This window comes from Schistocerca piceifrons, chromosome 10, assembly GCF_021461385.2.
Source record: "Schistocerca piceifrons isolate TAMUIC-IGC-003096 chromosome 10, iqSchPice1.1, whole genome shotgun sequence".
In the NCBI taxonomy this organism is placed as follows: Eukaryota; Metazoa; Arthropoda; class Insecta; order Orthoptera; family Acrididae; genus Schistocerca; species Schistocerca piceifrons.
In genome coordinates, this window is record NC_060147.1 from 135,942,920 (window position 1) to 135,957,750 (window position 14,831).

The following is a 14,831-nucleotide window of genomic DNA, read 5'->3' on the forward strand; positions in this document are numbered from 1 at the left end:
AAATCTACATATTTTATCTTACATGAAAGGAAATTTATTTTGAAAGTAACGCTTTTCGAAGCAATATTCGCAATACTTTTCCGTGACCTATTAGAAAGGTACGTTTCAGCAATTGCCAGGGAGTGCCAGATAACAGGCAGGAAGCCCGCACGTTCGTACGTCTGAAACATTAAAAGATCTTGCATTAAAACGAATCTAATGTAAAAAACTGTCACGTCACGCTCACTGGAGACAATTTGTTGTTAAGAAGCACTGCACAGTCTTCCTAAAGCCTTTGACACACTTTGCTGTTGGCAGACACTTGTATGAGCACTGTGTTTTGTTGTTGTATATGGCGCATTTTCTTTGCGACTTAAGTTTTATTTTCGTTTTTTTCTCTGGTTCATGTTTTGTTGCTGCAGTATTATTCTCCAGAAGCGGGATGCAGTAAATTTTTTTTGTTAGAGTATTGGTTCTTACCATTCAAAATCACAAAAATTTAACTGAAAACTAAAACAATGAAAAATTCCCGGAACTCAAAAAGATTCCCCAGTTTTCTCCCGGATGAAAAAATTTCCGGGGTTTTTCCTGGATCTCCCGGGTCATAGACACCCTGGATGTATCTGTACACTCTCACGCAAAGAATTCGCCCAAAAGCTAACAAAGATCTCATTCTTTTTTGTGTGACTGTCAATGAATCAACACATCCACTATTTGGTGAGCTGTCTCCTTTATTTCCAAATTGATCACAATATTTTTATTTGAGTTCACAATGACAAGGCAGCTGTGCCAGAAGAGGTCATCCACAGGGATTCATAAAATACTACTTTTTTCAGTGCCAATATCTTTCTAAAAGGCGCATTATAGAATTTTTTAGTAGAGCAAATGCATCTACCTGACTACTCCCAATTCACAATTGAGTGCCTAGCAGAGGGTTCAAACACCTTCAAGTTGTTTCTCTACCACTCCACTCTACCGATGTGCAAGAAAAATGAACACTTAAATCTTCCCGTGCAAGCTCTGATTTCTTGTATTTTATGAAGATAATCATTTCTTACTATTTAGGCGACTGCTAATAAAATGTTTTCTCATCTGGAGGACAAGGTTGATAATTGAAATTCGTGGAAAGATCTTACCCGGAAAAAAAAGGTCTGTTTAAATAAATGCCATCCCAATTTGTGTACCATATCTGTGACACTCTCTCCCCCATTTTGCACATACATTTCCCAACACTCAGCTTACAGCGAGTAAGTATATTCCGTAATGAATACAATGAAAATCAGTGCTCACAATTGAGATTTGTCATTAGATCTGTTTCTACATATTTAAATTTTGTAACAGTGAAATAGTTCAAGACTGGAATAACATTGGAGTGAATATAAACAGTGGAAGGACTACTCGCTGTATAGATGAGGCAATGGGGTATCCACAAAGGACACTGAATACACTGCCAAGTTTTCAGGTGGTGTGTCACACTAGACCAGAGGAGAGATTCTGGAAGCCAAGCACTGATCATTCCCTTTTCACCTTTAATGCGAGTGCTGTCAGCAGCGACTGTACCTGACGGATGCCGTGTGAGCTGGACGTCACTGGACCGCTTGTGCAGCTTGCTCCACGTCGTGTACAGCGAGTCGGACCGCGCCATCGACTGGTCCACGGCGGGCTGCCGCCCCAGTTGGGGACGGTGCTGCCACCGGTGGTGGCTGTCCGAACTTCCGCCCACATCACTCTCGACTGCAAAAGACACCTCGTCACTTACCAGCATCTACTCCTAAAATAAGAGTCGGCCAAGTTTTTCCGAGAAATGTTATATTAATGATGAAATGAATATAACCCAGTTGGTGGAAGCAACTTGAACAGAGCTTTGTGAATGTGTCTCATACAGACACACATGTAATATATGATAACACTGCTACTGCAGACACAGAGCTAGACTGAGACAGCAGCTGCCATCCTATCACGCACATTTTTAACGTACTGACACATAGTGCAGTCCCCTGTATATTTTTTTCCATATTTAATGTACCTTCTTTTACCGAAGCTAAAATTGTACAGTAAATTCAGGAAAGGTGTTTCAGATAATACACAAATTCCCAACAGGTATTTTGGAATACCTTATGCACATATAGTAAATGTAAACTATGAAACAATGCAAAATGGGGTACTACCACTTACCAAAACCAGTAGTCAGGGAAAGACATCTGTACCTGGTTCAAAGCGAAATACTGAGACTTTTCTTATCCACCCAAATAAACACTGCCAAACAGCGAGCAGTATTTAGATTTTGATGTACTCAAAAACTATGTTAATTATTCGGGCACTACTACATATGACAGTGACGCAGAAATGAGTTCTGTAAGGAGCCACAAAAACCTCCAAGCACTTGCCCAATAAGATAAAACTGTCAGACAAGTAACTACGCAAATTTTAAATCTAGCCTAAAACTGTTTCTTCTGGACAAAGATTTCCAGCCACAGAACTTTTTTAATTAACTTCTTGTAAATGTGTAGTTGAAAAGAACTGAATTTAAAGTTATCATTACTCAGATTAGCAGCTCACTCTTATTAAATCTGAACCTGTGTCTCATTTTGTAACTCTGAAATGGGCAGCATGTTCATATTTGCAAACAAATCCACATGAGGAAAGCAAATTAGGATTCAATGCACCATTAATGACACAGTCATTACAGTTTGAACCCAAGCTCTAACTGGGTACGGAATGGGAGGAAAAACAACTACTTCTTTTCCAAGGAGCCATTACAGTATTTTTATCAAGAAATGTAGGGTAACCAATCTTCCCACATGCAACTCCACTGTGCTAACAACTCTTCCACCTCATATGTTAGTAAGCTGCATAAAAAAATAACTGTTGACTACTTGGCAAACACATGTGCATACATTCATAATATTTAAAAGCAATTTTGATATTGTTATGCTTTAATTTAGGAAGAACTTTAGGAAGTTGCCTCTAGAGTAGTGGCAGAGAAAGTGGTTAAGTCCCAAAGTTTGTTGAATCCAGCTGAACAGACCGAATTTTGACAGATACTGCAACAGAATCTATTGATAAAGTTGACGAAACAACAAGTTCAAGACAAAGTTTACTGCCTAATTTACAACCGCACACAGCGCTCAGTATGAAGCATTACTACAAAGTAACACTTTTGTTCTTACAACTTACAAGCACGTAATTTGTGCATTTATACTTCTCCTGTCTCAATTTCATTCTAAAACAGTGTGTACATGCAGTCATCCTCCTGCCTCCTGGGAGTAATGTCAAACAAGCAATATAAATGATTTCTTTAACCTGACTGAAGCTGACTGTGACATCTGCATTTGACACCACCACCTAGCATTATAGGAGAGTCCACAAGAGAATATTCTCGACAGTCGCAGTGGAGTTGGCGTGGCTGCTTCGCTTGTCTGCATTTTTATGTATGTCTTCGTAGCAATGCCTCAGTGTTGTTCCACAGTAGTAGTAAATATTAATATTTCTTTTTTTATTTACCTCATTTATCCTAGACATGATATTTTCCTGTAAAACTAAACCACTACAGCATTAATTTTCTACTAGATAATGGACTGGAGCAGTTGTAATGCCCAAGAAAGTCACAGAAAATAGAATTATAGTTATGAAAAGCACTAAAGAGGGCTTATTACCAACAAAAATATTTCTAATCTCTAATATACAGGGTTTGCATAAAATATATAAACTAACATTCATACCAACAGAATGGACAAGACTTTCAGTACTACCCCCCTCACACTTTTGAGCCTCACACGTACCCGGTTCGTGATAATCTGAGTCAGCCTCTGAGCAGAGCGCGAGGCTGCCCTCGAAGGCGATGGTGTAGTTGTCCTTGTTGGCCTGGCAGGTGAGCATGATGTCGTGGTCCGTGAGGCCCTCACAGTCCAACGAGTCGACACTGAAGTTGCAGCCGGGCAGCGGACACTCCCGCACCGGCGAGAACAACTGCTCCGACTTGCAGATGGACATGGTGTCCGTCGATCCGGTCGTGTCCTCCGCCTGGAAGGAGAAGGTCACAAAAATTGACGTGAACACTGTGCCCCTACTACGAGACAGATAATGGCAACTAAATCCGAGGAATCAAGAGTATTGCAAGACTGAAGTAGCAGCCGAGTCTGGGACAGACGGGTAACGAATCTACTTGTGGCTCGGAGGAGCCCTGTGGAATTTTCTTTAAGAAGATTTACAGAAAGTGGTGAAGACTTTACCAAAGTCTTTTTACAGATTTCTTCATTATATCATATGGGTGACACAATACTGTTTAGAATTTGTCAGCATATGGAAAAACTGGTGGAAGTTGACCTCGGGGGGGAGATCAGTTTGGATTCCGTAGAAATACTGGAACACGTGAGGCAATACTGACCCTACGACTTATCTCAGAAGCTAGATTAAGAAAAGGAAAACCTATGTTTCTAGGATTTGTAGACTTAAAGAAAGCTTTTGACAATGTCGACTAGAATACGCTCTTCCAAATTCTAAAGGTGGCAGGGGTAAAATACAGGGAGCGAAAGGCTATTTACAATTTGTACAGAAACAAGATGGCAGTTATAAGAGTCGAGGGGCATGATAGAGAAGCAGTGGTTGGGAAGGGAGTGAGACAGGGTTGTAGCCTATCCCCGATGTTATTCAGTCTGTATATTGAGCAAGCAGTGAAGGAAACAAAAGACAAATTCGGAGTAGGTATTAAAATCCATGGAGAAGAAATAAAACCTTTGAGGTTAGCCGATGACATTGTAATTCTGTCAGAGACAGCAAAGGACTTGGAAGAGCAGTTGAACGGAATGGACAGAGTCTTGAAGGGTGGATATAAGATGAACATCAACAAAAGCAAAACGAGGATAATGGAATGTAGTCAAATTAAGTCGGGTGATGCTGAGGGAATTAGATTAGGAAATGAGACACTTAAAGTAGTAAAGGGGTTTTGCTATTTGGGGAGCAAAATAACTGATGATGGTCGAAGTAGAGAGGATATAAAATGTAGACTGGCAATGGCAAGGAAAGTGTTTCTGAAGAAGAGAAATTTGTGAACATCCAGTATAGATTTAAGTGTCAGGAAGTCGTTTCTGAAAGTATTTGTATGGAGTGTAGCCATGTATGGAAGTGAAACATGGACGATAACTAATTTGGACAAGAAGAGAATAGAAGCTTTCAAAATGTGATGCTACAGAAGAATGCTGAAGATTAGATGGGTAGATCATATAACTAATGAGGAGGTACTGAATAAGATTGGGGAGAAGAGAAGTTTGTGGCACAACTTGACTAGGAGAAGGGATCGGTTGGTAGGACATGTTCTGAGGCATCAAGGGATCACCAATTTAGTATTGGAGGGCAGCATGGAAGGTAAAAATCGTAGAGGGAGGCCAAGAGATGAATACACTAAGCAGATTCAGAAGGATGTAGGTTGCAGTAGGTACTGGGAGATGAAGAAGCTTGCACAGGATAGAGTAGCATGGAGAGCTGCATCAAACCAGTCTCAGGACTGAAGACCACAACAACAACATTCAATTACTTTGAATTACATTAGAGCAGCTGGAAAATATTGTAAGACGTGACGAAATAAATCTCAGGTGAGCAGCCTGGTATGAGTGTGCATAGGACACAATGTTTCGGCACTCGACCACGCTGCCACCATCAGGTGCGCTGATGTACTGACCAGTACATGTCCTATGCACATTCATACCAGGCTGTTCACCCGAGATTTATTTCGTCATAAAATACGCCTGGAGAAATAGAATCACATTGTAAGACGTATCGGTCAAATATAGTGTGCGGTAACTGTTGTGGTCTGGAAGCAACTTATCACTTACAGCCCACGTCCCCCATAAAACAATAGCAGCATCAGTAATCTTTACTTACTTTGAACAATTATGTCATTTTTTTTTTAAATTGTTTTTGTACATGCAATAGCAAACAATGTACAAAGTAGAAAAGCTACCTAAAATTCACTACTGTAAACCATGCAGTTGATTGTCACATTAGCAAATCTGAGCATACACTTAATGAGGCAGCATCACAAAGTTACACAAATATTTGAGAACTGTAAATGCACAGTAACCTACATAGCTATAATAAGCACATGGAGACCAACTGAATTCTCAGATTTCCTGAGGACATCAGCACGATAATATGTCCCTAGCTGGGTACTCTGTAGTGCTGCCTTGAGACGTGTGCTTATTTCTGAAGTTTGGCAAATATCTACTTCAGAGAATTATGTACAAGTCTGGCAAAAATCACAGCGTAGTTAACAAAAAATTAGTCAATAGGGCACAGTAATACTTTTGTGCTTTACACATATCAATTCTTAAAATTAGTCCACATCTGAATGCGCATTCTGTTCTATTTGTGATGAGTGCTCTTACTGTACAATAATTATTTTAAAAACTACAGTTCTTACCAAATATTCCAGATGACCCAAAACGCCTCCTGCTATAATTCATCAAAGTGATATAAGTATTCTGATGTTAGTAGCTACAGACATGCCTTAATATAGTACTTCCAGGTGATACAGCAGGAAGTGGTACATTGGTGAATAGGATAAAATTAGTACTCAATGGTCAGAAGCAAACTATTCCAGAGTTGTTTGTGTAAGTTCTTCTGCCTACACAGACATCTATCATTACTAACACATTCCACACAGATGGTAAAGGAAAAGCTTGCAAATCACGAGAGAAGCACATCAAGACCCTTGTCTCAACACTGACAATGGTAGGGGTTGTGCAGGTGGAAATAAGATGGAAGAGCTAATGAAACAGCTCACAGAAGTCAAGCAGATATCTGCTAACAATGTTCTGGCACCAGTAAAAGACACAGAGACCTGCATTTGCAGCACCCAGCACAGAGAACTACTGCATTCCAGAGGGTAACGTGGTGACGGGATCGGCACACAAATCACACACGAGCTACTCTATTCGGGGTGTGCAATGCGAGAAGCTCTGATTTTACGAGCAGGAACGAAATGGTGGGGATGACTGGGAATAGGAAAGAACATGCTGCACAAATTAAAAAGACACGTGCTCTCTTTCACGGTGCTATTTTGGCAACGGATGAATTTGGCGCAATGTTTGTTAGTATTTGTGCTCCTGAAGTACTATCCACATCAATGGAAGGCTTGTATTTGATTAAAATAACTTCCTTTCCTTATTACTGTCTGCAGAATGTTTCAGGAGGAAGTTGACATGCACTACAAGGTGCTTTAACCCCCCTTCAGTTTGGTTCCAAAATCTTTTGAAATTCCTTTGAAGTTAAACTAGTTCCATTGAGACTGTATATTTGTGTTTACTTAAACCATTATTGGGCAGTTTTGACTACACAGACATTTCCAGCTGGATAAATCTGTAAATGTAAGTCATCTCATATCCAAACAACAACCAGGGTGTCTAATCATATGTGGCATGTAACATTATCAGTGAACCTATGAACATGTTCTGTTGACAGATTTCTGTCTATATACCTACATGTACACACTGCAAGCCACGATGAGGTCTATAACAGATGGCAAATCCCACTGTACCAGCTGCTTGGTTTTTTTCTCGTTCCATTCACATACGGAGTGAGGGAAGAATGATTGATTGAAAGCCTCTGTGCATGCAGCAATAATTATTCTAATCTTATCCTCAAAATCCCTATGTAAGTGATATGGAAGAGATTGTAGTATATTTGTAGTCATAATTTAAAGCCGGTTCTTGAAACTATAGTTTTCATCTACCTTCAAGAGTCTTCTAGTTCACTTCCTTCGTTATCTCTGTGGCACACTGTCACAGATTAAACAAACCTGTGACCATTCGTGTGGCCCTTCTCTGCATTATGTTCCAGATCCCCCGTTATCGTATTTGGTACAGGTCCCACGTACGCGAGCAATATTCTAGAACCAGTCACATGAGCAATTTTTAAGCAATAAGCTATCTCCTTTGTAGACTGATTGCACTTCCCATGTACTCTATCAATAGACCAAAGTCTACCACCTGATTTACCCACGACAGCCTATGTGGTCATTCCGTCATGTTGCATCCGAGTAATTGTAGGAGCTCGCCAATCCCAACAGTGACTCACTGATATTGTGGTCACAGGATTCATTTCTTCATTTTGTAAAGTGCAAAATTTTATGTTTCTGAACATTTAAACCAAGTTGCCAATCTTTCCATCACTTTAAAATCTTACAAAAATCTGACTGAATATTTATGCAGCTTCTTTCAGATAGCACTCCATTATAGATTACTGCACTGTGTGGTACATTCCACTCAAGTTGTGAATGTGATAATATGATATGTAATGGATCATCCTGAAGGAAAAATTACACAAACAGTCTACATTCTTAACAGTTTCTAAGTTACACTGTCAAAACAAGAACGGTGAATGTTATGCTGTAGCAACACATCTTTATTTATCCTGTACTGTCAACTTGAATGAAAGTTCCTAACAGTGTAATGAAATTGTGTTGTAGTTAACATAGGCTAGGGTCTGCTATTTTCCTTAACATTTCTTCTCTTGTCACCAGACTTCTGACTGGTTCAATGCAGCATGCCCCGACTACTGTCCTGTGACAATCTGTTCACCTCAGAGAGGCACTTGCATCCAATGTCCTCAGTTATTTGTTCGACATCTTAACCTGTATCGTATCATTCTGTCCCATCTCCTCGTCGGTGTTTTGCATGTATTTCTAATCAGTTCTGTGGAGAAACTCACCATTTATCAATTCATCAGTCCACCTGACTTTCAACACCCTTCTATAGTACCACATCTCAAACACTTCAGTCCTCTTCTGTTCCGGTTTCCCCACAGTTCACGATTCACTACTGAACAATGCTGTGTTCCAAGCGTACAATCTACGAAATTTCTTCTTCAAATTAAGGTTGCGTTTGATAGTAGCAGACTTGTTTAGGGCAGAAAAATCCTCTTTGCCTGCTGTAGTCTACTCGTTATGTCCTCCTCCCCCCACCTGTCAGCTGTTATTTTGCTTATAAGGTAGCAGAATACATTCACTTAATCTGAAACTTTGACATCAAGTGTGTCGCTAATCTCATTCCTGACACTTTCAATACTTGTTGTTTCTCTGGTTTATTCTGAAAGCAAATCTTATGCTAACTTTCACAGAGCAAATCAATGCCCTCAGTGAATCTAATCACTGATATTCTTTCATCCTGCATTTTAAGCACACTTCTGAATCTCTCTCTTATTTCCACCACTGCTTCTTCAACATACAGATCACACAGTAGGAGAAGAAGACCGCGTCCCTGCCTTACAGCCTTTTCAAATCGAGTACACTGTCAGACAAACAGTGAAGCACCTAAAAGACACGTTTGGACATTACCGTAGCTTCTTACACCTACACACTGTCGACGAGTGTGTGCACGACTGAGATTTACAATTATTTGTGACAGGTACAATGACTACCAGACTGCATCAGTGTCATTAACAGGCCCGGCTGGTTATACGACGAGGCTCGATTCGCACCAGATGTCGAGAAATTGCTGAGAAGGACATAAAGATGCCGCATACTTCCTCAAGACAGTGATATCGACACCTGACAGAGTTTGAAAGGGGCCTTCTGAGGATCTCCATTTGGTCAGCTGGTCAAATAGTGCGTGGCCGTGTGTGTGTGTGTGTGTGTGTGTGTGTGTGTGTGTGTGTGTGTGTGTGTGTGTGTGTCAGCATCTGAAACAAGACTTGCAATTGTTTGAGTTCCTTGTGAACTTCCACACAATGTTGTTTCTGATCGCCTTAAAGCAGTCACAGCACAATTTTGCTGCATTCCTTCTTGTTTTCAATTCTTCTGACAAAACACATTCACATGTACCACAACTTATTCCCAAGGTACTGTATTCTCACCATAATTACAAGATATGTTAAAGACAAAAGCCACAGCACATCAGAAAGTAATGTAAGTAATTCTTTTGCTGCAGCGGACATGCATGTGAGATGCTGAGCTGAAGGCTAGACCGTTATTGCCAGCTCGTCTACTTGCACTAAGTAGCCTGCGTCTGAGCCTCTACCCGGGCCATCATCACCCGAGCAACCTGCCTCTTCCAGTCCTGACAATTTATGGAGTACTTTCTGCGCTGCCTCCTTCTGTGCCTCTTGAGATCTGTCACTAGCAAGACAAACATTATTGCATGTGTAAAAATTAGTTTCTGACTGAGGCTTCTCTGCAGATTTACAGTTGTAACAAATCCAACAATACTTGAAGACTTTCTTTCTTCAATAGTTTCTGATCTTATCTTGGCAACTCATTCTCGAAGCTACTGTCATTTCCAGATTCTTTCGATCAAAGAACTATCAATTACATTTGTTGTTGAAAGACTGTAGTGTTAAAACTTACCGAAAAACAGGTTAACACTGTCACTTTCAGAATTTGTGACAGAGTTATCACTTATCTCAACATCGGATAATCCATTCTCATTGTCACTCTTCACGATTATCCGTATGATCTTTTCTTTGGTGCATTCAAGATCCAGTGTCATTTTCCTCATAGATTAGATGATGAGAAAGAGACAGATGCCAATCTTGACAACCAGTAACAGAAAGTGAAACATACAAAATATCTGAACACAACACGGGGGCCAGAGCTGTGCAAAGCTCCCGAGATAAGGTGCAGAAATACTGTTGTATGCCTAAACGCATCAACAGTACTCTGGTGCCCGAGTCTCGGCAGTCTATACTCAGTATTAGGAATCAGTGGTCGCCAAAGAGGGCCGAGTTAACCAATCCCTGTCAATAATGTTGAATGCAAAACCAAATACCATGCTCAAATTTGTCAGTAGCTCCTGGGGACTGGGGGAGCAAGACAAGCAACAGGTTTAAAATTAATAAATAAAATTTAAATAAATATTAGTAAGTGATCTAGACAGCCTTATTCGCAGGAAGCTGTTACTGACTGTGGATTCATCTACATAATTTATTCCTTTATCAATAGTTCCAGTGCAACTTGCACACGCATAAAAGAGCAGTACATAGATTACAGCCTCCCATTCAGGTTAATAGCACAACAGAGAGAAGAGGAAGTCAGGAAGTTAGTGGGTGCGCACAGAGGAAGCCGTGTTAGTGAAGCAGTGAGCTAGTGCTCCACCACCCACACATGCAGCAGGCCCAGCGGACGCTCAGAGCTGATGCGGTCTTCACCTGCGAGCTGCTGCGTGGACTCACGGACGAATCAAACTCGAATTTTGCCATCAAGGAGCCTGAAACGCTGGCGTACATCTCCCCCTGTCTCTCGGCCTGTACGCCGTCGTGCGAGGAAAAAAACATCCACAACAAAACTCACTCAGGTTAGTTGCTCAAACTGCAAAACACACAAACTCCCACACACTCCCACTATTGTTTCAGTTGCATATTTCACACAAGTTCCAAGGAGAGAGTCATTAGCTACTGTCCTACCTCAATTATTTAAGATATATCTTTCTAGACCATTGCAGGGAGAATTCACTATTCCTCATTATTGCTGGAAACTCATTACGGAAGGTCCTTTTAATTCCCGTGTCCACTGTCACAACGGATTTCTTGAAAGAGATCATTTTCCTGCACGAATCTGCTTTTTATTTCAAATGAACACTTAAATTTAATTTTATTTCTTATTAGCCAATTTTAGTCCACTGGGCATTATCAAGAAACTGATCGCAAAAGTTGGTTAAACACTTACAATACATCATGATCCACACAGTACTGCGAACAGTACAAGTTGTAATGGCACCTCTACTAATAATACACCATGATTGTAGCAGATATTGGCACAACAACCACATAAGGTCTACGAGCGTGTATGTTTGGGTATCTTTGTGCTCATGTGTGTGTGCGCACACATCTGCACTCCTACTAGGAAAATAGAGAAAGCTCGAAACCTAATGTCGACTGTTTTCCACTCGTGTTTTGGTGCACCGTGCACCAGTCCCCTGGAAGTAAGTTGTTGTTGTTCCCTTATTTTACCATCCAGGCATTTCCATTATCATACAGAAGGTTGTATACACTGTCTAGTAAGTAGTAGTAGACATTGATATGGGGTGTGTCCATCCTTCACCTTTTTGACAGGTTGAACACTTCTGGGAACACTTTCAATGAGGTTTCTGAATGTACGTGTAAGAATGGCAGCCCATTATTCTCGAAGAGCTAAAACTAAAAAAGTGGCGACATTACACACTGGAGTCTGTAGCGAAGTCAACATTGTGACTTGTTCCAGAGACATTCCGTCAGGGTTCACAAACCATTCCCTCTAGGCTGCTGTTTTATGAAACAGTGCACTGACATTCTCATAAAAACAGTCACCATCCTCAAACTGTTCCTCTACCATATACAGGCCACAATGCTGTGAACTGTGTTCATATCCTTCCACAATTAGCAACTTTTTAAGTGCTATAAGTAGATCACATCCTTGCCATGAAAAAACACTCCCATACCATATATAACGCCACAACCTCTGTACTTCATTGTCACCACTACACATGAAGGCTAATAAAGTTCTGCAGGCATTCACCAAACCCAAACCCTTCCATCAGATTAGCACGGGGTGTAGCACAATTCATCCCAAATCACTCGCTTCCATTCATCCTCATCTTTACAACACCTCAAGTGTCGCTTAGTACCGACTGATGAAACGTGTCACTTACGAGGAGCTGCTCTGGCATTGTACCCTGATCTCTTTAACTGCCAATGTTGCCACAGTAGTAGTGCTAGCTGGACTGCTGGATGCACTCTGGAACTCACTGATTTTGTGCATTAACAACTGCACACGGCAGAGCTCTATGGTCCTCGCCTGTCAGTACGTGAGGAGAGTCTGGTCTCTTTGTAGCTGTGATGTTCTTTATGTTTCTGCTGCACAGTCACATCACAAACTGCCAATTTGGGCAGCTTTAGAAGGGTTGACATGCCCCTGATGGATCTGTTACTCAGGTGACATTCAATGACTTGTCCATGTTTGGAGTCTCTGAACTCTCTTCACCAGTCCATTGTGATGTTATTGCTTCTCTACTCGCAACACAGTGCACCATACCTCTCTACACCAGTAGATCTGCCTCTTGTTACATCTAGTTGTCAATACCACATCACACAGGGGTGCCTTTACACTGCTGATCAGATTATGTAGAACAAAAAGACGGTTTTGTTACCGTACCAGGACACAACACATTAAAATAGGTCAACATCTTGAAATCACATGATGTTCACGATGTTCTGTAAGCATTTAAAATTACAAATTTTATGTGACAACATTTAATAATGTCAAATGGAATGAAATGAAAATGTTTTCAGTTGAAAACCTCCCATACAGGAAAATCACTTCTTTCAAGACATTAGCAAGGGCCCGGCAGTGTCTATTCCACGTATGAAACTAGGATTCAGAACACTAAGCAGATGCATCCTCGGACAACCACTTTATAAGCAATCTGTGATCGTGATATCAAATGCATCGGCGAAAGATTCTAAGCTGACGTACATTATAAAGTCACCATGGTAATTGTGTGAATTACAGAAGTTAGACAGTTGGCAATATTATAATTATTTTATAACTCAAAATTTCAACATGCTTAGTTATACACAACAAATGCTTACACACCAAATCCATGATGAAATACAACTTAATAAAAACACATACTTCTCACTTGTTGGTGATTGAATTAGGTGTAACAAGAAATGTGCAGTTAGTACACCATCTTTATTTTTAAGTAACACACTGCTATAGCATCACAAATGCAATACTGTTTACATAGAGTTATAGACAGAATAAACTACCTGGAAACAGTGGCATTAAATAGCTCCAACCAATGAAGGGAGGAAGAAAGTAGCAGCATGCAGTAATCATCATTTAGTCACTGCTCGCCATATGTGTGAGCACCACTGATGTACTTCTACAGTTGTGTAAACTGAAGGAGAAGGGGAAGGGAAGGGAAGGGAAGGGAAGCGAAGGGATTACTGATGTCAGCTGTAGTGGGACTTAGCGTGGAATCAGTGGCAAGACTATCAGCACTGAGCTGTACATAGGTACGTACGGGGTTAAACATTCCAGAACAATTTCCATACCTAGGCAGGGGGTGGTGAGAGGGCAAGAGGCGGGGGTGGTGGCAGAACGATAATAGTGTACAACTCCTTTATATGACTATGTGGAGCTCAACACTTTCTCAGTCTGCTGGGTGGTTGTTTTTCCTCAATTGTCAAATTCTTAACTACAGTTCTGAAGTTTCTTGCTCACAGTTCGTAAACCACTGTTACACTTTATCTGAGCGTGGGACTACCTCTGACTATAAAACAGTATTAAAAGTCCTAGCTGGAACACAAGTAATGGAAGGAAAGCGCTCAGCAGATAGTTGTAACTGTCATGCACAGTGGCCAACAGGCACATAGCAATATCAAACTGTTGCACCCATTGAACATCTCTGATATGTAAGTGAGTGGTTAATATCACAACTTGCATTATCTGCGTTCCACCTGGGCTTTCTAGTATCTTGTTGTCCCATTCAGGTAAGTTTTAACAAGATTTCACAAACAACAGGCAACACACTTGAAAATATAGTTACAACTCTCACAACTGGCAATAAAATGTCTAGCCTGTGCCAAGCACACTGAGAAGACAGCCACACTGTTTCATTTTTCAGCATAAGACACATTGGTAAAAGCATTCATTTATGAAACCAATTATATTTAAATTGCTCCCTTCACTTTCAACTGATGATTACCATTTAATAGAGGTTGGAGCACCAACAAAACTAAACTGGAGTAAAGAATTTAAAATTAACAGGTACTGTCAATCGGGGTAACTTTGTAAAACTTTATACCATTTTATACCATTTTTTTGAAAACAATGGACACAAAATAAATTCCACATTGCAACAGACACTATAACATTTCAC

At 40.6% G+C, this 14,831-nt stretch overlaps 1 protein-coding gene across 1 annotated transcript in view; it reads right to left on the reverse strand.

Annotated features, from left to right (window-relative positions):
- LOC124718772 overlaps positions 1 to 14,831 on the reverse strand; it is a 243,763-nt gene that overhangs the window by 92,102 nt on the left and 136,830 nt on the right. The window contains 3 exon segments of the mRNA XM_047244384.1: positions 1,540 to 1,713; positions 3,762 to 4,002; positions 11,119 to 11,214. Coding sequence (XP_047100340.1) covers positions 1,540 to 1,713; positions 3,762 to 4,002; positions 11,119 to 11,214 — 511 coding nt within the window.